The sequence below is a fragment of the Salmo salar genome, chromosome ssa06 (assembly GCF_905237065.1).
Source record: "Salmo salar chromosome ssa06, Ssal_v3.1, whole genome shotgun sequence".
Classification (NCBI taxonomy): Eukaryota; Metazoa; Chordata; class Actinopteri; order Salmoniformes; family Salmonidae; genus Salmo; species Salmo salar.
Window position 1 is genome coordinate 26,277,008 of NC_059447.1, and position 21,599 is coordinate 26,298,606.

General features: G+C 46.5%; 3 protein-coding genes across 5 annotated transcripts; 2 read left to right on the forward strand and 1 right to left on the reverse strand.

Moving 5' to 3' along the window:
• The first annotated feature begins 238 nt into the window (after positions 1 to 238).
• LOC106592975 (histone-arginine methyltransferase CARM1) lies at positions 239 to 13,512 on the forward strand. 2 transcript variants are annotated; one of them, XM_045720043.1, is made up of 16 exons: positions 239 to 471; positions 2,916 to 3,041; positions 3,401 to 3,507; positions 3,665 to 3,769; positions 3,936 to 4,046; positions 5,709 to 5,886; positions 6,098 to 6,188; positions 6,391 to 6,472; positions 7,290 to 7,375; positions 8,033 to 8,122; positions 8,497 to 8,634; positions 10,308 to 10,397; positions 10,512 to 10,624; positions 11,069 to 11,146; positions 11,272 to 11,340; positions 11,722 to 13,512. In XM_045720043.1, exons 1-16 carry the CDS (start codon positions 330 to 332, stop codon positions 11,877 to 11,879), a joined length of 1,764 nt encoding a protein of 587 aa, XP_045575999.1. In that variant the 5' UTR covers positions 239 to 329; the 3' UTR covers positions 11,880 to 13,512. The 2 variants fall into 2 exon arrangements, with proteins under 2 accessions (XP_045575999.1, XP_045576000.1); XM_045720044.1 differs by having other exon boundaries at positions 284 to 471; positions 2,919 to 3,041.
• Positions 13,513 to 14,207: 695 nt separating this feature from the next.
• Positions 14,208 to 18,425, reverse strand: LOC106601712 (protein YIPF1). Its single transcript, XM_014194058.2, has 9 exons — positions 18,134 to 18,425; positions 17,735 to 17,800; positions 17,417 to 17,565; positions 17,205 to 17,285; positions 16,962 to 17,049; positions 16,645 to 16,761; positions 16,294 to 16,460; positions 15,853 to 16,035; positions 14,208 to 15,517 (listed from the first exon to the last, which is right to left on the reverse strand). Exons 2-9 carry the CDS (start codon positions 17,763 to 17,765, stop codon positions 15,452 to 15,454), a joined length of 882 nt encoding a protein of 293 aa, XP_014049533.2. The 5' UTR covers positions 17,766 to 17,800; positions 18,134 to 18,425; the 3' UTR covers positions 14,208 to 15,451.
• timm29 (translocase of inner mitochondrial membrane 29) lies at positions 18,263 to 21,138 on the forward strand. 2 transcript variants are annotated; one of them, XM_014203137.2, is made up of 3 exons: positions 18,263 to 18,489; positions 18,730 to 18,913; positions 19,416 to 21,138. In XM_014203137.2, the coding sequence occupies exons 2-3, from the start codon at positions 18,805 to 18,807 to the stop codon at positions 20,237 to 20,239; spliced, it is 933 nt and encodes a 310-aa protein (XP_014058612.1). In that variant the 5' UTR covers positions 18,263 to 18,489; positions 18,730 to 18,804; the 3' UTR covers positions 20,240 to 21,138. The 2 variants fall into 2 exon arrangements, with proteins under 2 accessions (XP_014058612.1, XP_014058613.1); XM_014203138.2 differs by having other exon boundaries at positions 18,472 to 18,489; positions 18,733 to 18,913.
• The last annotated feature ends 461 nt before the right edge of the window (positions 21,139 to 21,599 follow it).

The window sequence follows — 21,599 nt, forward strand, 5'->3', positions numbered from 1 at the left end:
ACGCAGCCTGGCTGACAGTCTGACATTTTTATTTAATTCAAACGATTATTCAATATCCCCTATTTCTCTCTTTGTCCAACTAACTATACTGTCTATGCTGAAACAGTGTACAGCAGTGACAATAGAAGTCAGTGCAAATGTAACAGTGTAGGTTCCGTCCCTCTCTTCGCTCCAACCTGACTAACTAGCCTACTGTATTTGCACTAAGCAGTTTGCCTCTCGGCCACAGAGTGGCGGTAAAGCTGCGTGTATCCCGTTTCCTGTCGTGACTGCACGTCCAACGCTGGATGTGAGCGCCACAGTGAGCTGTCTCTTCCCACAGATCGAAGATGGCGGTGTCGGTGTTTCCCGGCGTGCGGCTCCTCTCTATCGGAGACGCAAACGGAGAAATACAGCGTCACTCCGAGCAGCAGCCCCTACGACTGGAAGTTAAAGCCACACAGGACGCGGCCCTGATCAACCTCTCCAACAGTGAGTGGACTTGAGACAGCCCTTCCATACCCCGGTTCGGCCTGGGCTCCTGGTTAACTTACGTTACCCTGGCTAACTAGCCAGAGCTAAATGCTAAAAAGCTATCTAGCTAACCGATGCGAGTGCCTGGTCTTGCACGTGTGTGCGGGTGGGGTTTCCGCTTCAAAACCGACTGGTTCCACCTATAGAATCTAACGTAATTGAGACTGTTCTTTTCACTTATCGCTATTAGCTAGTTAGCTAACACAACTTCGTTAGCTAACGTTTCTTCTCCAGCACCACGACAGCGCACACTGTTGGTAGCTTAGCTAACTATAGGTGGTTAGCTTTAGCAAGCTTACTGCGCTCATTTCGTGGCTTGTGGACCACGTTTTTTATTACCTATCTATTTGTCTTGGAATATTCTTTAAAGTATTTATTTAATGCGAAGTAGTCTGTTTTAGCTCACACGAGACGTTTCCTGGACAGCAAGCTAAGTGTGACCAAGCACATTAGATACCGATCTACCCTTGTTTACTAATATCAACTTGCTAACAATTTAGCGCCAGATTGCCTTTCAATGATGCACTATCCTGCCCCGCAGCTGAGCACGCTAGCCAGTTCGCTACACATTGACGCAGATAGCCAAAGCTAATTGACATGTTAACATGCTCTTTCATTTTTCCCCCAATAAGCTATAAGCCATACTACGCAATGGTTTGCCCTTAATGCCACATAGTTCTAACAGTTAAAACCAACTGCGTCATATGAGCATTGCCCTCTTTATTATCTAGTTAGGTAGTTATGATAAAGCAAGATAGCATTTGACCCTTTGAGATGGGTATCTTAAAAGTGTGTTTTGTTCTGGAACGTCGTCGTCTTTGCGCACAGATCAGTGCAAACAAGCAAGCTAACCCCGGTGGCTCCAGTGTGCTACTTTATGGTTATCTAATCTACTGTAGATGCCTAGCTGAGTGAATAAATATCGATACACGAAATCGTTTAAAAAACAGGCTAAATATGAGTCCTTGTGTTTCGTTGAGCTAAACAAGGCTCGTATTAGTTATTCATCTTTGTTCTCCCCTGAACAATAGCCAGCTAGTCCCCCACCTCCCTTCTCCCCTATCGTTCTCTTGTGTGCTTGCGCTGAGCGCTTGCAGCTTTTGTTACACTGTGAGGCACAGATGGGATGTCCCTAGTTTTGATACAGTCAAGCTTGGGCTGTGGGGAAAGTGGAAATGTGTGTGTGTGTGGCAGGGTGTTTTTCAAGGTGTCCTATCAAAGTTGTATGATGTTTTTTATTTATTTTATTTCACCTTTATTTATGTGTGTGATTGCCTGGTCCGGTCCATAGGCCCAACAATCGTTTCCTCTTCCAACATTCCCATGATGACGGAAGATAAACGTTTCCACACCAGGCAGGAATGAACTCCCGATTGAATTGCTACATAGACCAGCACGACTGAGTCTAAAGTAATCTGACCAATTTTATGTTTTCCACTTGGAGAAATAACCTCAGTGTCTTGCCACACAATCATTTTATTTCTGCTTTATTATAGACACAAAAGCACCTCAATCAAAAACAGCACACTAGTAATGTCTGTCTATCCTGCTGGAATGGGTGTATTTACATCTTGTCCATGAGGGGCAATGCCTTGGCCCAGCAAAAATATCAGTTTTGTTCTTCACTTTGACAAGTGTCTATTATGACCTGACATTACCCTGTTAGAACATTGACATGGCTATCATCTGGTTGTTACATATCTGTAACATGTCTATAGTGAGAGTCCTTGTCCCCCATCTGTCATTGTCATTTCCCACAATGTTCAGCTGTAAGCCTTGTAGACAGGCCACGTCTAGTGGAGAGAGACTGTTGTAGCCTACATATTTTAAAGCATGCACTCTATCTCTCAGCCCTTGCATCGAACACACACTTGTTAAGCAACACACACACTCCCGCTCTCATATTTATCGCAGGTTAATCTAGTGTCAGTAGCTAGTTTGGTCTGTTAATAAAACATGCTGCATCTGGCTAATCTAAGTAACAGCGCTAGTCTTAATCCCATCACAACTGCTGGATTAAACCACTGATTATCTCACTGCCATGCGGGCACAGCACTAGACCTACCTTGCCCATATATTGCTTTCAAATATCCAGTCTTTAAAACTATGTGATCTTAATCATCCAGGCGTGTGTGTGAAATAGCTTCAACAGAAGAAATTACTCACTTTCCCTGGCTAAAGGAGGTTAAAAATAGCTCTTTGCTTGCTGCTATGGTTGAGATGCTTTAATGCTAATTGAGTCAATAAAGCGCTGTGTGTGATCGGGCCAGTGCTGTTAGCATGTTGTTCTTCATGTTGTGTGACCTACAGTAAGCCACGTACTCCTGTGCCACGCTTATTCCATGAATGACCTCTTGTAGGCGTGTTGCCGGCCCCTAACTAATGTATGACTCCCCCCACAGCAGAGGAGACATGCGTGTTCAAGTGTTCGGTCTCCCGGGACACAGAGTGCAGTCGCGTGGGGAAACAGTCATTCATCATCACGCTGGGCTGCAACAGCGTCCTGCTACAGTTCACCTCACCTGCAGGTAGCTAACCCCCGGCAACCACCGCCGCTCTTTCTCAGAGAATGCTGTCATTGTCTGTCTGTGTCTGTTTTTTCCGTCTGTCTTTGACTGCCTGCCAGTAGGCTATATCTGTCTCTGTCATTGACCCTCTGTCTCCTATGTGTCTGTGTCTTTGACTCCCTGTCCTAGTGCACATGTTCCTGTCCTCATAAAGAGATTCTTATTGTTTCTCATACTTGTCTTGCCTCTGTCATTCTTGTGAACTATTATATTTGGTTATTACTGTTCATTGGATTTCTCCCCATTATGACTGGCTTAAGACCGTTTATAACTTATGTCTGATTTGTCCTGCTTATAACCTATTATGACTATCTCCTCAGAGTTCTCATCGTTCTATAACCTCCTGAAGAACTGCCGCGGCCACAGTGGAGAGCAGTCGGTCTTCAGCGACAGGACAGAGGAATCATCCGCAGTACAGTACTTCCAGGTGCACACGCAGAATCTGCCATGCATTGCAATAATTAATTTATTCCAACCTTTATTAGCTCAGTGACTGTATTAAAACACCTCATGAAAAATAAGCTGTTCTGTCACTTTATTTTCCTCTCTCTCCCTTGTTCTCTCTCTCTCCTTCGCTCCTCCAGTTCTATGGCTACCTCTCCCAGCAGCAGAACATGATGCAGGACTACGTCAGGACAGGAACCTATCAGAGGGCCATCCTCCAGAACCACACTGACTTCAAGGACAAGGTCCTGATGCACTGTCCTGGGACTTAAATATAGCTTGTTCTGAATTGAGTCCTGCTGTATTTGAAACTAAACTGTTGTTTAATTGGTTTGGGCAGTAGACACTGCTGGATTTCATTGATGTCTTTATCTGGGAAGAATTAGAATCCATTCCCCTTTCTCTCTCTAGGTGGTGTTGGATGTGGGCTGTGGTTCAGGGATTCTGTCGTTCTTTGCTGCTCAGGCTGGGGCCAGGAAGGTCTACGCTGTGGAGGCCAGCACCATGGCCCAGCACGCAGAGGTAACAGACACACTAAACTATGTCGAAATTAAGTGACCTATATATTTTCAATTAACTGCACTTTTTCTGTCCCGCAAATTGATTTTGACAAACTAATCTGTGCAGGCCTCTGTTGAATTTCAAAAGCCCTGATGCTGAAAAGTTTGCCAACCCTGCTCTAACCCTATCCTCTTCTTGGCATGCTATGTAGCCATAAGTCTGGCAGATGTATCAGTCTCACTCTAATACACACACACTAATCCTCTGGTATCCCCTCCACTAGGTCCTGGTGAACACTAACCCTCTGGTGTTCCCTCCACTAGGTCCTGGTGAACACTAACCCTCTGGTGTCCCCTCCACTAGATCCTGGTGAACACTAACCCTCTGGTGTCCCCTCCACTAGGTCCTGGTGAACTCTAACCCTCTGGTGTCCCCTCCACTAGGTCTGGGTGAACTCTAACCCTCTGGTGTCCCCTTCACTAGGTCCTGGTGAACACTAACCCTCTGGTGTTCCCTCCACTAGGTCCGGGTGAACTCTAACCCTCTGGTGTCCCCTCCACTAGGTCCTGGTGAACACTAACCCTCTGGTGTCCACTCCACTAAGTCCGGGTGAACTCTAACCCTCTGGTGTCCCCTCCACTAGGTCCTGGTGAACACTAACCCTCTGGTGTCCCCTCCACTAGGTCCTGGTGAACACTAACCCTCTGGTGTTCCCTCCACTAGGTCCTGGTGAACACTAACCCTCTGGTGTCCCCTCCACTAGGTCCTGGTGAACACTAACCCTCTGGTGTCCCCTCCACTAGGTCCTGGTGAACACTAACCCTCTGGTGTCCCCTCCACTAGGTCCTGGTGAACACTAACCCTCTGGTGTCCCCTCCACTAGGTCCTGGTGAACACTAACCCTCTGGTGTCCCCTCAACTAAGTCCGGGTGAACTCTAACCCTCTGGTGTCCCCTCCACTCGGTCCTGGTGAACACTAACCCTCTGGTGTTCCCTCCACTCGGTCCTGGTGAACACTAACCCTCTGGTGTTCCCTCCAGTAGGTCCTGGTGAACTCTAATCCTCTGGTGTCCCCTCTACTAGGTCCTGGTGAACTCTAACCCTCTGGTGTCCACTCCACTAAGTCCGGGTGAACTCTAACCCTCTGGTGTCCCCTCAACTAAGTCCGGGTGAACACTAACCCTCTGGTGTTCCCTCCAGTAGGTCCTGGTGAACTCTAATCCTCTGGTGTCCCCTCCACTAGGTCCTGGTGAACTCTAATCCTCTGGTGTCCCTTCCACTAGGTCCTGGTGAACACTAACCCTCTGGTGTTCCCTCCAGTAGGTCCTGGTGAACTCTAATCCTCTGGTGTCCCCTCTACTAGGTCCTGGTGAACTCTAATCCTCTGGTGTCCCCTCTACTAGGTCCTGGTGAACTCTAATCCTCTGGTGTCCCCTCTACTAGGTCCTGGTGAACTCTAATCCTCTGGTGTCCCCTCCACTAGGTCCTGGTGAACACTAATCCTCTGGTGTCCCCTCTACTAGGTCCTGGTGAACTCTAATCCTCTGGTGTCCCCTCCACTAGGTCCTGGTGAACTCTAATCCTCTGGTGTCCCCTCCACTAGGTCCTGGTGAACACTAACCCTCTGGTGTCCCCTCTACTAGGTCCTGGTGAACTCTAATCCTCTGGTGTCCCCTCCACTAGGTCCTGGTGAACACAAACCGTCTGGGGGACCGTGTGGTGGTGATCCCTGGTAAAGTAGAGGAGGTTACGCTACCTGAGCAGGTGGACATCATCATCTCAGAGCCCATGGGCTACATGCTCTTCAACGAGAGGATGCTAGAGAGCTACCTCCACGCCAAGAAGTTCCTCAAGCCTAGCGGTGAGACAGAGGGAAGGTTGGAGGGAGAGCATAGAAAGGGGTAGAGTGGGAGGGAAGGAGAAAGGGAGAACATGTCTAAAGGTCTGATGATTATTTTGAATCCCAAGCAGTAAATAATATTAAAGTTTACATTTTAAAACTGAGAGACAGATTCATCATGACTAGCCACTGGTAATTGTACCATCATTAACTGACTTCATGTGTGTCGCAGGTAAAATGTTCCCCACCATCGGTGACGTGCACCTGGCCCCCTTCACAGACGAACAGCTCTACATGGAGCAGTTCACAAAGGCCAACTTCTGGTGAGTAGGAGGGGAGGGGAGGGAGGGGAGAAACAGGGAGAGTAGGAGGAAGGATGGGGTTGGAGGGACGGAGGGGGAAATGGCAAGAGAAGAAGCTCGGAGTGGAAGCAGTGAATGTACGGAGATATCAGTCACTTTTCATTGGGCTGCTGTAGTTGATGGGATTGAGTTGATAATGATTCTCTCTCACTCCCTCATTCAGGTACCAGCCTTCCTTCCATGGTGTGGACCTCTCAGCCCTGCGAGGCGCAGCGGTGGATGAGTACTTTCGCCAGCCCATTGTGGTACGTAGAATTCTCAATTGTATGTCAGCCTCTTGAACACCTATCTTCTGATATTGCCTGCACCTCCCACCATGTCGAATAAAGCGATACCCCCCCCCTGATTGGGGTGTGGGGGTGTTAACTAGCAAATGTATATGGGAGGGGTGTTTAAGGCCTGAAATAGTCAGGGGTTATGTGGGGACGAGCTGTTTGTGGAAAATTGGGTTGCATAGTATGGACTGGCCTGTGTGTTTGTTTATGTCTAAGGGTGGTACATGAGGTGTGTGTGTGTGTGTTTATGGGCAAACACTGATGCAGGATAGAAGATTGACTGTATGGGAGTGTGTGTTTGTGGTAGAAGATACCACCGTCACACTGTGTACATTATGACGGCTGGGATAAATAAGTTGGATGCGGTCTGAGTTTAGGATCCCAATGTTTTCGCCCAGTTCAGCTCCCCCAGTCTAACACCACAGAACCAACAGTGAGGTTTCAACAGTACTATCACTGCTCATAAGGGGTATTCATTGAATTAATCTCAACCCTTTTGTCACACACAGCGACATACCACACACACATCATTTTCTAGCGGTAGTCATCTGGGTAGGCCTCCTCCGTGTCTGTTACTCTGCTGGGAGAGCCAGGCCCGGCCGGAGTGCCTGGTTCTGGGTACAGCCTCTGTTCTAGATCATTAAATTAAGGCATAGACTGTCTCCGTACCCACTCTAGCCAATGCTGCCGTAAAACATTTCTACCTCACTGGGACTTACCTGGATACTCTTGCTTCCCTCTTCCCCGTCTCTCTCATTCCTCCTTTTTCTCTTCCTCCCCCTCTCAGGACACATTTGATATCCGTATCTTGATGGCCAAGTCTGTCAAATACACAGTGAACTTCCTGGAGGCCAAAGAGGAAGATTTGTACAGGTCTGTGTGCACCGTCTGTCTGTCTGTTATTCCCTCATATATGTATTATTGAATTGTTATTCATAGATTGAGTTGAGAATTGAGATGCGTAGATACATGTTACTCAATGTGGGGATGTCCTACTTCTCTAATATGGGGCTACTTCCGATTTTGAATTTCCTACATCAGCAAAAATACTACATAGTTCCTTCTAGTGTGTAAAAATAACCTTAAAGCAGCAATCAGCAGTAGAAACGATAACAAAGCGAATTCCCCACCCTTCTTTATGTAAAAAGCGGAGGGATGGGGCTGGAGAAATGTAACCACTCTCAAATTCATAGACTGAGCTATGGATGCAAGGACTGACCATCCATGATATCAAAATTATAGTTTTAACCATGTTTTGATGATATATATTGTTTACATTTACTTTGTCTACAAACAATGAAGTAAAACAAACGTATATTTTGGGTTCTGATGGGGTACGACAGTTGAACTAAGCTCATGAGGATTTTATAAGTTATATTCTTCATGACTCAATGGGTATATATCATTCATTTATTAGTCCAAAAAAATGGATGTAGCAACAGCTGATTGCCCCTTTAACGAGACTAACACTTATCCCACTCTTTTCTCTCTTTCCCTCTCTCTTCCCTTCTCTCTCGCTCTCTCTTTCAGGATAGAGATTCCCTTTAAGTTCCATATGATGCACTCAGGGCTGGTGCACGGCCTGGCCTTCTGGTTCGACGTAGCGTTCATGGGATCAATGTAAGTCGGCCTGAGCTGCCTTAACCAGGGCTGAAGTGTGTGTGGGGTCAGGAGTAAAATTTGATCACTTGATCCAGGACTCTTGACCCATATGGATGCTGACTGTAGCTACACCGTCAATTTCCTTTTTCTTTCATCACTTGTTTTTTTTCTTCTTTTTTTCTCACAGACATTGTAATAAACACAAAGACAGAAAGCGGGTGCAACTTAAAAGCAATACAATATTGTACAATACATTCACTATAGAAACATTTCACAATAAGTTGTAAATGGCTGTTCCTACTGAATATCTGACCATGCTTGTACTGTAGTAGGATGACGCTGATTGAACCTTAAAGTATCCTGACCTCTAACCCCCCTCCCTCTCTCTGCAGGGTGACAGTGTGGCTCTCTACAGCCCCCACAGAGCCCCTGACCCACTGGTACCAGGTCCGTTGTCTGCTCCAGTCACCCCTCTTCACCAAGGCAGGAGACACACTCTCCGGCACAGCACTGCTCATCGCCAACAAGAGGTGAGGGACTGTAGAGGGATCTACTGGGGGTCTGTTGGGGATGGGAGGGTTTGGTGTTAGTGTGTTGTCATTCACCTCTAGGCCCAGGCTTGTGTTATATTATGACACTTCCAAAAGTGTTGGGACAGCGACAATTATTTGTAAAAAATTGCCTCATACAATGACTATGGGGATAAAGTACAGACTGTCAGCTTTAATTTGAGGGTATTTTCATCCATATCGGGTCAACCATTTAGAAATTGTTTCCAATTATTTTGTGTCTAATTGAAATTAATGGTAAATAATGAATTGTCATTTGCAATGCAAATAATGAATTGTCATTTGCAATGCAAATAGTCTAGGTAGCCATTTGATTAGCTGTTCAGGAGTCTTATGGCTTGGGGTTAGAAGCTGTTTAGAAGCCTCTTGGACCTTGACTTGGCACTCCGATACCGCTTGCCGTGCAGTAGCAGAGAGAACAGTCTGACTTGGGTGGCTGGAGTCTTTGACAATTTTTAGGGCCTTCCTCTGACACCGCCTGGTATAGAGATCCAGGATGGCAGGAAGCTTGGCACCAGTGATGTACTGGGCCGTACGCACTACCCTCTGTAGTGCCTTGCGGTCAGAGGCCAAGCAGTTGCCATACCAGGCAGTGATGCAACCCATCAGGATGCTCTCGATGGTGCAGCTGGCAGCTTGTAGAACCTTTTGAGGATCTGAGGACCCATGACAAATCTTTTCAGCCTCCTGAAGGGGAATAGGTTTTGTCATGCCCTCTTCACGACTGCTTTGGTGTGCTTGGACCATGTTAGTTTATGGTGATGTAGATGCCAAGGAACTTGAAGCTCTCAACCTGCTCCACTACAGCCCCGTCGATGAGAATGGGGGCGTGCTCAGTCCTCTTTTTCCTGTAGTCCACAATCATCTCCTTTGTCTTGATCACATTGAGGGAGAGGTTGTTGTCCTTGCACCGCACGGTCAGGTCTCTGACCTCCTTATAGGCTGTCTCAACGTTGTCGGTGATCAGGCCTTCCGCTGTTGTCATCGGCAAACTTAATGATGGTGTTGGAGTCGTGCATGGCCGTGCAGTCATGAGGGGACTGAGCACGCACCCCTGAGGGGCCCCCATGTTGAGGATCAGCGTGGCGGATGTGTTGTTACCTGCCCTTACCACCTGGGGGCGGCCCGTAAAGAAGTCCAGGATCCAGTTGCAGAGAGTGGTGTTTAGTCCCAGGGTCCTGAGCTTAGTGATGAGCTTTGAGGGTACTTTGGTGTTGAACGCTGAGCTGTAGTCAATGAATAGCATTCTCACATAGGTGTTCCTTTTGTCCAGGTGGGAATGGGCAGTGTGGAGTGCAATAGAGATTGCATCATCTGTGGATCTTTTGGTGCAGTATGCCAAAGGTGCTTCAACAAAGTACTTACTAAAGGATTTGAATACTTATGTCATATTTCAGTTTTTTAAAATACTGTACAAGTTCTACAAACTCTATGTAACAAAATGTGGAAAACGTCAAGGGGTCTGAATACCTTCCGAAAGCACTGTATAACATTCTCACATAGGTGAGAATGTGTATATGTGTGTTACAGATGTGTGCTTGCTGAATCTGTGCTTTTCTGTCTGTCTGTTAATCTATCCACCTCCCTTCTCACCTCCTCCCATACCAATCCCCGGCTCTCTTCCCTCCTCACAGACAAAGCTACGACATCAGTATTGTCGCCCAGGTGGACCAGACAGGCTCCAAGTCCAGCAACCTCCTGGACTTGAAGAACCCTTTTTTCAGGTGAGTTGGTCTGTTCCGCTGCCCTCGGCCTGTGCCATTCAGGATAACGAGGGGGGGGAAGGGGAGCTCCCTCTCATGGCGTGTATGTTGTTGTGTATGTGTGTGTTTTTGTAGGTACACAGGCAGCACCCCCACCCCCCCTCCTGGGTCGCACTACACCTCCCCCTCTGAGACCATGTGGAACACTGGGGGGGCCTACAGCATGAGCCAGGGCATGGCTGTGTCAGGTAAATACACACACATAGAGGACATCGATAGAGGACACACACACAGAGGACATACCCACACACACTGCACGGGGCAGAATGCACACACACACACACACTGCATGAGGCAGAACAATGCTGTGTCAGGTAAACACACAGACAATACACACACAATCTGACCCATGATAGCATCATCAGGCGAAAGGCATCCATACAACATCATGACCAAATGTCTTACTAAACTGTAGGGATATTACTGAATAGATCAGGCTAACAGAGCAGCTGATAGGCGGGGGATGCATGCTCTCTCTGAGGGGAAAACGGTGTGTGAGAGAGAAAGGATGCTTATGCTTCTCCTGTGCTTTTCTCCCATTTCGCTCCCTTTCTCTCCCCATCTCTCTCGTTCTCTCTCCTCCCCATCTCACTCTCTTCCCCGTCTCATCCTTTCATCTCTCTCTCTCTCAGGGATGCCTACAGCCTATGACCTCAGTACGGTCATGGGCAGCGGCTCGACGGTGTCCCACAACAACCTCATCCCCCTCGGTAGGATACTACGGACTGATGGACTGACTGACTGACAGACAAGCACAGACAGTGTGACTGTGTGTTTGCACGTTTGTGTGTGCGTTAATACACAGTCTCACTATTTCCTCTGTTCCCGCCCTCAGTGAACACAGGGATAGTGAATCACACCCACTCCAGGATGGGCTCCATCATGAGCACCGGAATCGTCCAGGGTACGTCTCTTTATACACTATACAAGGGTTTCCCAAACTCTGTCCTGGAGCCCCCCGGGTGCACGTTTTTGCCCTTGCACTACACAGCTGATTTAAAGAATGAACTCATCATCAAGCTTTGATTATTTGAATCAGCCGTGTAGTGCTAGGGCAAAAACCAAAACGTGCACCCGGGGCGCTCCAGGACAGAGTTTGGGAAACCCTGCACTAAACTACATCAAGTCAAGTTTCCTAAACGCCTTTCATTTGTGTAAATGGAGGGGATGGATTCTGAAGTATGTGACATAGTTGGCCCACAACCAATCAAGGGAAGGTGATAACACTCTTTCCCTCTCTCTCCCATTTTCTCCCCCTCACTCTTTCCCCCCCCCATCTCTCCAGGAGCTTCTACTGGCCAATCAGGTCCTAGCAGCAGCAGCAGCTCTAACCAGCAGCAGCAGCATTATCCCGTCACCAACCAGTTCACCATGGGGGGACCCGCCATCTCCATGGCCTCTCCCATGGCCATCCCCAGCAACACCATGCATTATGGGAGTTAAGACCTCATCACCCTTCACCTCCGAACCCCTGCATGACCTCTACTAGCCCCTCCCCCCGACCAACCACAGCCAGAACCAGAATACCAAAACCAGTGCTGTCGTGTTGTCCCTTCAGCACCTTTCTTTCTCCTTTACTGTCCATCTCTCTATCACTGGAGTTATTCTCTCATATCCGTCCCTCCCCGCCGCTCTCTCCGTTTTGAGAGCTGTTCCCCGTCTCCCTCCCTCCCTCTCGTCATCGTGCAGCAGCTGCTATGATATCACCAGTCCAGCCAGAGGGTGGCAGCACCTCTACGTTCAACTGACAGACTGATCAGCACAAAGAATTGGCAGTTTTTCTGAATGGAGAGCTGAACTGAACTTTGTTTGACTGGACCTTTTTATGCTTTACAGACACATGTACACCTACACACACACATTGAACACAGAGACTTTTGTTGCAAAGAATAACTAATTGCACGACTGTACAGCAGGTATCATCTCCTTTATCCGGGTTCCCTCCCTCCCTCTCCTCCCTTTTGGACATTCCACCTCCCCTCGTACCAGTGTGATGCCCCACCCTTCCCCCTCCTCCACCAAACACACACCCAACCCCATCCACTACAGCCAGTCGCTATCCCCCCTCCCCTTATCGCTGGATTGGATGTCCCCCACTACAGATCTGCACTGAAAGGACGGGGCTTTCCTGTACAGTAGAACACTATGAACACCCCTCACTGACGCCATTTTGTTTTCATATCGAGGCACTTCTCCACCTGCCTGTAGAGCCTCTCTCCTTAAACGGCCCCATTCCAGAGAGATAGTTAGCTCCCCCCAAGGTGTTCGTCTTTAGCCCAATAGACCTAGGCTATCTCAAGACACCTTATTCCATATACAGTGCTCTACTTTTGACTAGAGCCACATGAAGTGCACTGTATAGGGACTAGGGTGTCATTTGAGACGTAGCCTAGATGTCAGTGTGTAGGAGAACCCTGTAGAACGTGATCTTGACGAACACCAACTCTGGAACTCTGTTAGAACCTCACCTCCGATTGACTTGAGGTGTGTTGTCCAAAGCCAATGAGCTTCGAGGACACAGCAGCAGACCTGGCCCCCCACTCCCCTTCATAGCCAATCAGGATTGCAGTGAGCCGATGGTATTGGTGGAAGCAGGATGAACCCACAGAAAGACAGACTGGACCAAGGACACTGATGTCGGCCGTTAGAGCAGCTGTATCCTAGTTTACATCCTTCCCCGGATTCCTTTCCTTCATTTTGAGACTGCCGTTCAGACTGAGGTGGGGGAGTTTGGGATAGAGGGAATCACCTTTTTCCCCTCGTCACTACCTATGATATCCAGACTCTAACATATCTAAACCTCTCCTCCCTCCTTTCCCGGGCAAGTCGATTGCCCAACCTTCAGACAAAGACTTAATGGACATGTATGCATTGCTTCCAGTCACAATTTGTGGACTGAGTTTAATTACATTTATTTGATTTAGCAAGTTTTATGAAGAGAAAATGTCTTGCTAGTTTGTAGGGTTAACTTTTCAGTTGTCTTTATTTGTTTTATTTCTTTCACAGAAAAGCAACAAACAAAAAACAAGTATAAAAGGAGTAAATTAAATGTTGGTGGTGAAGTCCCCAAAAAAACCTTTGGATCAGGTCTTACAATTAACTTGAGATATTACAGTTAGAATTTTAACACCAATGTTGTGATAGTTGCAGCTTAGCATTCAAACACTTCCCTGGGACCTCAATTGATGGAAAGTGCATCAGGAAGACTATTGTGCCGTCTCCTGTTCATTGTTTTTATTGCTCGAGGTAAGAAATTGCCACAGATCTAGGATCAGATTTTATAACGTCACCTTGAGGATAAGTCAAATCTTGTGCCTTACTATGAGCCCACGTGGTCAGCAGACATTGACGTACCCAATGAATATAGCTGTATGTCCTCCAAGCGCACACACAAAGCAACTACCTCTGGAGTGCTCGGCTGTCCCATAAATGTCAGGGATCATTGCTGGGCTAGCACCTGAGGCTTCAGGACAAACAAGAATCCATGTTTTCTACGTACAGTAAGCAGAGCACTGACAACTTGAGGGCTGGAATCAATGCTGTATACCTGGGATCTCTCGACTTCCTCATGAAATCAAGATGGTGGATATTTTGCAGCCTTCATCTCCATCCCCTAGTTGTGCAGGCCTTTGTCCCAGCCCGGTACCTACCAACTAATTAAACTAATCTTAATTGAATCAAATGTGGTGGTGCTGGAACAAAAGCCTGCCAGGACCGGAGTTCAAGACCCCTGCCCTCGGGCTGTAGTCAACACCAAGACGACGAAGCAAATTCAGACTGGAATGACGGTTTATTCACACAAACCCAGAAGTCATAACAAAGAGGAAATAAAGGCAACACAGGAAAGAATAAATAATTAAATACACTGAAACCCTTTCCTTAATTTAAAAGTCCATCTACAAAGACAAAAAGTTGTGTGGATGCATTAGTCAGCACAGTGTTCCAGGACAACCCTTTTCACCCACAGAGGGCTGGCGTGGGTGTAGTAGGCCTTGGTTCCAGCCAAGCTGTAACATACCTGTTGATCTAACTCGTCAAAAGGTTTAATTGTAGACTGATCGGTAGAATCAGGTGTTTTTGCTTGGCTGGAACAAAAGCATGCACAAGGTTGTCCACCCCTGTATTAGTACATTAGTTAAACATTCATACAGCATTTCCCTTCAATAGGTGCATCTCAAGATCAGACTGCAGCTGAGGAGTTCAAGTCTATAAAGAATTCCTTTCCTTGCCCTGCACTGACATGACAGAACTGAGCTGGTTAGAGCAGATCTCATACGCTTCCTCCTTTCCTATGTTTTTTAGTGCAGATAAAAGTCTGACTATTGAGGTGCACCCAACTTCTCCATGATAAATATTGATTTATTGCAATATACAAGTGCGGAATCATTGCAGCATAAGCAAGACCTTTCCCCCCCCCAATACAATCATCAATCCATAATTTGTTTATTCTCATAGGCCTCTATCCTTGTCCCTTCTCTTTGTGATAACATATGTAGTCAATTGCACAGCACTTAATGGGCTGCTGGTCCAGTTAAGTCCATAATGTACTAGAGTAGGGCTCACACACCCAGAACCTCCAACACAACTTTATAGGTACCTTTCTGACCACTCGTCGGTCCTCTGTGTATCCTTATTATTGGTTAGAGCATCAGAGTATGCAGGGCCTACTTTGCTACATCTCCTTCTCTGATCTGAAAGGACTGGATAATGTGTGACCCACTATGAGCTGAAAACTCAAAACAACGTCCACACAGGTGTTGTAAACTGATTTCATCCAACGTTTCCCTCGACTCATATCGTCCTACTCACACAACAACAATGTAGTTAGCAATCTCGCCATTGACTATCATCTGTTTGGCAGTTAGCCAGCTAGCTACTCTTCCAATGCTCAGAGTAGGTAACAAAAGCCTAAACCTTTAATCTAGTCCTTTCAGATTCCCCAGTGGTCTCAAACATTGACTATGAGAAGAGGTCCATAAGTGTTGGGACACCTCCCTCCCTCTGGTTCCTCTTGGTCAGTGGGTCTTGTTGGGTGCGAGTGTAGGAACTGGTGTGTGAGTCGCTGTCTGGAAGAAATACATCTGAAAGATAGCATAGAGGGACAGGTATAAAGGGTTAGAAACTTAACATGATTTAACAAAGAACTGAGGTTTATAGCTAGCCATAGACTATGAAGTAGGGTTTTGGAGATGAGACATGAAACATTTCCCGAGCATTCCCATTTAGATTATGATTAGGGCTGGTTCAAACATTTTTAAAGTCCATCGCTTTCCTGGATAAGTGAAATGAGGACTCTACTTTCTATATTCATGTCAGACCATGATTAATGCCATTATTCTTCAAAGTATTTGAACAGGGCCTAGGAGGATGAGGCTCAGTAACTTTTACCCATAGCACTCTTATAGTGGGCTCTTACCTTGCAGCCAATTGATAGCAGCGCATGGAGAACGACGATTGTTGCCACAGTGGCAAAAGCAGTCACCTTGGTGTCATCGCGGACGACGGGCCAGAAGGTGAGCACCAGGACCGACCCAGAGATCACCATGGCGACCATGATGAGGAGCCATCGGAGCCATTCGAATGGTAAGATCCACAACACCTGAGAGGGAGGTGATTGGTTTGTTACTTGAGAACAAAATGTTCTGCATTAATTGGTTCGGATTGGTTCCCAATCAGAAATATACTATGAAGAACAGGGTCATATTCACTAGGCACAAAAACTGAAGAAAACTATGAAACCGTAAAGTAGGTACCATCTGAACTTCATTTTCCATTGCAAAACATTTAGCTAGGGGGATGAATGTTTTGCTAGCTGAATACGACCCAGACATTCACTAGTGTGTGTCTGCTGACTCACTGAGGTGGGGATGTAGATGAAGAGGGAGTAGCCGTAGACACACACCGTCTCCAGGAAGGAGTAACCACTCTGCTGCCTCTCCTCCCTCTGCCTCCAGGTCAGGAAACCCCATACACCCAGGGGCACCAGCCAGGCATACAGGAAGATCACTACTGCAGCTATCGTCACTGAGGGAGTGAGAAAAAGCAAGCAACAGCAACACTGCTATTGCATGTAATATAACATGGTCTTGAAAAAGGCCTCTGTGCTGAAACGTAAAGATAAGTCAACAATCCCCTTTTTGTATGTCTATAGCAAATCTCACATGAAACCATTGACAAGGAGCCAAGCTATAACCCCCAGGTACCATACCTCTGTGGAACTGGGGTCTGTAGTGGTAATGGGTGCTCCCCAGAGAGTTCAGGAAGGTGGACAGGTTTCCACTGATGGCCAGAGAGAACACCAGCGTCACACAGATCCAAAAGGGACCTGGACATACGGGGGACCAGGAGGTAAGGTTAGTCTGGGTAGAGGTGGTTCACATTACAACCTAAGATATGCAGAGTTTGGCAAACTGTCTTCCAGTTTTACGGCAATAAAAGTTGACACTCTAAGGTCCATTCTAATTCAGATCTAACTATCTAGGAACAATTGTATCTAAGCTATAGTGGTGATTTGTGTCCCATTACCGTATAAATCCGGACTCGACTGGAGGGTATTTTTGATGAAGTTCCGCCCTGGTAAAGGCATCACCGACCCCTTGACCCTGTCCAGCACCTGCATCCCATGACAGGAAGTCAGTCAACCAATGGACATTGTACAGCAGCTAACAACACTACATTTACAGTTTCTCTATGGCTGGTGTTAAACAGCAACATATAGGCCAGCGTCATGAGTGCAGATTATACAGTGTTATTTCAAGCATATTGTACCTGCATTGTATCCACATTGAAGAATGACTGGTAGTACTCAAAGGTCCAGAAGCCGCTAGTTTGTTTCTCCCCTCTTAGGAGCTGTAAACAGTAATGCCAATCAGTTATCCCCATATTGCGTGGTTTTTGGCTGTTTGTGCAAACGTCATTACAAAGGAAAAATTACAGATTATCAATGTAGCGATATGATTGGACTCATTCATCGTCCTGACCTCTGAACTCTCCTCCTGTCCCTCATCATCGGACATGTCCAGTTTGATGTCCCCAGTGGCACCGGCCGGGGCCGTACTGCTGAAGCCAGACATACTGAGGGTGGAGGCCCCAGGGTCTGCTAACAGCAGGTCAGTGGCCTCCTCAAACTCTAGAGGAGAAGAAGACAGAGGAGGTTAGAGTGAGGGAATGAGGGAGGGACAGAGAGGGGAGGTGCGGGACAGTGGCAGTGAGAGATGTAGAGACAGGGAGAGAGGGGAAGAGGAGTTGAAAGAGGATAAACAGAGAGAGGAGGATGGGAGCCACTCCATGAGCCTCACCTTGGAACTTAAGATCATCTGGACTCGCCATGGTAACTCTGGAAAGATGACCACCTCATGCAAGACCTGGAAGGAGACGAGAAAATGTACTCTTAACTGTTGTCTGACATATGGCAACAGTGTGTTCTTCTCCCGGATAGGGTAGCCAGTTAGCTTTTACATATGGACAAGATGTTCTCTTTGTTGGCTGCCTTCTATAGTATACGTAACAGCATCATGTGTAGGCATGCGACATCGAATATGCAGGTGCAATTTTTTAATCTGACAAATGACAGATTGTGTTTCTGTTTGGCAGGCTAGCAGTCTGTGTGTCATGTTTATGCCTATAGTTTACTGTAACTCTAGCTAGCTAGCTTCAGATTTATAGTCATACATTGGCCGTCGTGATCCGAGACTTACCTGTTTGTCGCAGGAGGTTCTGATGCAATGCGAGCCAGTCAGCTATGTTAGCAGTGCTGACACGACCACCTCGCTAGCCTGACAGCTGTCGAGCTAGCACTGTTTTCTCGCTTTATATCTCAATATCAACTCACCTATAGTTAAATATAACAACAACAAAAAATGTGTACTGCGTTGGATGTCTGAATAAACTAGCTAGCTAATGGTGTTAATTTCAACTATGGTGCACTAAATTCACATTATCATTCGCCTGTTCCACGTCACCTTATGTACATAACGGATACTGTGTTGGCTCAAGACGGATCATCATGTTCACGTGACCAGGTACAGACGGAAGATAATGCGGTGCGCCAAATGTGAGTGTTTTCTTTGTAATATGGGTGTTATCCCGAATGTAAAAAAAAACATTTGTACTTACATGATATTTATTAGTTTATAATGATATTACAGGGATTTTATGACATTCTTTTTAAGCAGAACTGGATATTGGATATTTGTTTTTTTACGGGAAAAATAATAATAATACAACTTTTCACTGACATGCCATTTTGTCTCAATAAATTCATTTTTTTCACATTGGAAATTAATGTATCAAGAAGCCCGCTGTGTTTTTCCGGTCCGAGCCAGTCCGAATGTGAACTTCCGGAACGATCGGCTTCTGTCTGACGAACATGGCTGCCTCGTGGGTGCTCAGGAGATGGTGCTCCACCTCTGTAGCAGAAGCAGGAGCAGCACCCGTCAATGGCACCCGATGGGAGAGGTTGAAAAATAGCAAATTGGGTAAGAAATCGATCTATCTCTCGGTTGCCGTGTTAGCCCACCACGCCTTTACGAACCTGAACGAACTCATGATCTTTCTTGCTTAACTGTCTTGCCAAAGTCATCCATGAGGTTATCAGATTATGTGACATTAGCTTCAAACAAACTGTATCACGTTCTGGCTTTTACACTAGTTAGATTTGAAAATGTACTTCATACACCTCTATGTAAAGGCATTGTTAGCTTTTGATCCTTCACAGTTGCCCCTGCTTGCAATCACAGGGTGGAGGAAGGCACGTGACTGAGATAATTGCTGTGACCTCTCTCTGAGACAATCCCTGTCAGCTTGGAGATGCAATACAATACAGTGTTGGCACACAAAACATTATAATTGTGTGCATGCCTATCTACCATGTCTAGGGATATTGTTTCAGTCTGTTTTGCCTTTGTTTTAGTAAACCATCTATCTTATCTCGTGTGAATACTGTCTGTATTTTTCTCACAATTCTCTCCCCTCCATCAGGTGTGTGGTTTAGCGGCATGTCCAGAGACTACAAGGAGGCGTGTCGTGAGATTGTGGTGGGCGCGAGGGAGAGGCCAATCAAAGCTTCCATCTACTTGAGCCTTCTGGGTGGAGCCGGCACCTGCATCTACACAAACCCCGACGACGCCTCCTTCGAGACCACCGTCCTGGATAGAGCCAATCAGCTCGGGCTCCTGACGCCGTGGATACGCAGTGGAACATCGGATGGGCACGTGCAGAAGCTGGCGAAGCTTCGTAACGAGGGAAGGTTACGTCACCTCAGCCTGGGAATGTTCTCACTCACCTACTTCGCCGATTACAATCCGGATGCCAGTCTTTACGAGGCCCAGTGCTCCAACCTCTCTGTCCCCTGGAGGGAGCTCCACACGCGGGTACTGGACGTTGGCTTCGCGGGTCGCTGGTGGATCCTGGACCATAAGATGAAGGACTATGATGTGAACGACGAAGAGTTCAAGCACCTGCCGCCTGCTATGGCCACCACAGTGCCCCCTGGTGTCCAGGGGGTGGAGAATAACGAGAGGCTGCACAAAGAGTCATGGATGCCTCTGAAGACGGAGGAGAATGAGGAGAAGGAAAAGGCATCGGCAGCCGTAGAGGAGGAGGGAGGCATTGTAGAACAGATAAAGATGGGCAGTTTAGATCTTGTAGAAACAATAAAAATAAAGACAGGCATTGTAGCTCAACCACAGGAGCTACCTGACCCAGAACCACAGGAGCTACCTGACCCAGAACCACAGGGGCTACCTGACCCAGAACCACAGGAGCTGACACTGACAGAGACTGAGACGGAGACACAGGAGTAGCAGACACAAGCTCAAGCAAAGACCTAATGTGTCATGGACCAATGGACTCACACTAGCAGGACAATGACTGGTGGACACATAATGAGATGGCTGAACAAGAATCTCTAAAGGGACATATTTATTTAATGTTGACAAGATGGTATGAGAGCTGTGTATAAGAGTACCTTCTGCACTGTGTAACGTGTTATATAGCGCCCAAGCCTATTAACACTCTGGACTATAGCTACACATGACGTGATGATAAAGGGTCTCCTTTATAAAATAAATTACTGTTAACAGTTTACTAATGATTCTTATTTGGTAAATAGTGCTCTATACTGAGATATGATAATTGATTCCATGGTAAGAAACCTGTTTAAAGAGATTCTCTAAACAGCCGCTACAAACTTCCAACTAACTTGATATTCTCTGGCACTTTTGAATTCGTTTTAGCCAGTAGTTCTGAAAGTAGAGCTCACGAGCTAAAAGTGGTCCCTGGAAATTGCGTACTACGTCACATATGTGCACCATGTCATTGCCTTCGCTCTGCTGTGTGTGCATCTTGTTAGCTGTCACTCAAATGGTGAGGGGCTGAAGCTCATTAGCTAGAACTAGAATTGTTAGGGGGCTGCCCATGTGGGGGAAAATTTAGGAAAATGGCAAAGCACAGCTTCCAGAAAAACAGTTGCTTTCAAACTAGAGATTTCGTGGTTAATTGAGGTGAAACAGTAATTCTGCTCATAGATTATGCATGTATGAACTACACATTGACACATCCAGGCCAAAGCGGTAGGTTTAAAAAATACTTAGAAGTCGCCAAAGATCCGGAGCACATCTTTAACAATACAATAAGCCTCCTCTAAATGGTCTGGATTTATCGTTTATGAATTACTGTCAAATTAAAGTACTATTGTAATGAATTTGACTTTTGTGATGATCATTTACTCTGAATACCTCCCCATGATTTGATCTTAGACAAAGCAGAGGCACTATCCAGGGAAGAATATACCAAGATATTCAATTTAAGTAGAACGGGTAGCCATGTTTGCTTCCTCCAGTCCAGACTGTTTTTCAATACTTTCCTCCTCAGGACTATTGTCACAGTAGCATTAATTCTCAATGTCCATAAGAAGTGAGTGTTTGTCTCCCTGACGTAAGTCAATCAGTGTTTTTGCCGCCGCCTCTTCCTGGGATTATAGAAGCTGTGTATTGCTGTGCTGCCCTTCAGGCAGATAGAATGGGCATCCTTTCTTCCTAACGTTTGAGAGTAATTATTCCGTTAATTGTATTGCCTTTGACCAACCTCCCTTATCATTGTGGAGCTTAACTCATTTTGTGGAAAAATCCTCTCCAGATTAATCTCTCTCATACCCTTCTATCT

What these genes read in the sequence shown, in the direction of transcription:
- timm29 (XM_014203137.2), top strand. Translation starts at nt 18,805, where the DNA reads ATGGCTGCCTCGTGGGTGCTCAGGAGATGGTGCTCCACCTCTGTAGCA. An exon ending in GTTGAAAAATAGCAAATTGG is followed by an intron (nt 18,914 to 19,415) that starts GTAAGAAATCGA and finishes CCCCTCCATCAG; the next exon opens with GTGTGTGGTTTAGCGGCATG.
- LOC106601712 (XM_014194058.2), bottom strand. Translation starts at nt 17,765, where the DNA reads ATGGCGAGTCCAGATGATCTTAAGTTCCAAG. An exon ending in TCAATGTGGATACAATGCAG is followed by an intron (nt 17,050 to 17,204) that starts GTACAATATGCT and finishes CATGGGATGCAG; the next exon opens with GTGCTGGACAGGGTCAAGGG. An exon ending in GTCGAGTCCGGATTTATACG is followed by an intron (nt 16,762 to 16,961) that starts GTAATGGGACAC and finishes CCGTATGTCCAG; the next exon opens with GTCCCTTTTGGATCTGTGTG.
- LOC106592975 (XM_045720043.1), top strand. Translation starts at nt 330, where the DNA reads ATGGCGGTGTCGGTGTTTCCCGGCGTGCGGCTCCTCTCTATCGGAGAC. An exon ending in ACACTGACTTCAAGGACAAG is followed by an intron (nt 3,770 to 3,935) that starts GTCCTGATGCAC and finishes TTCTCTCTCTAG; the next exon opens with GTGGTGTTGGATGTGGGCTG. An exon ending in TTCACAAAGGCCAACTTCTG is followed by an intron (nt 6,189 to 6,390) that starts GTGAGTAGGAGG and finishes TCCCTCATTCAG; the next exon opens with GTACCAGCCTTCCTTCCATG.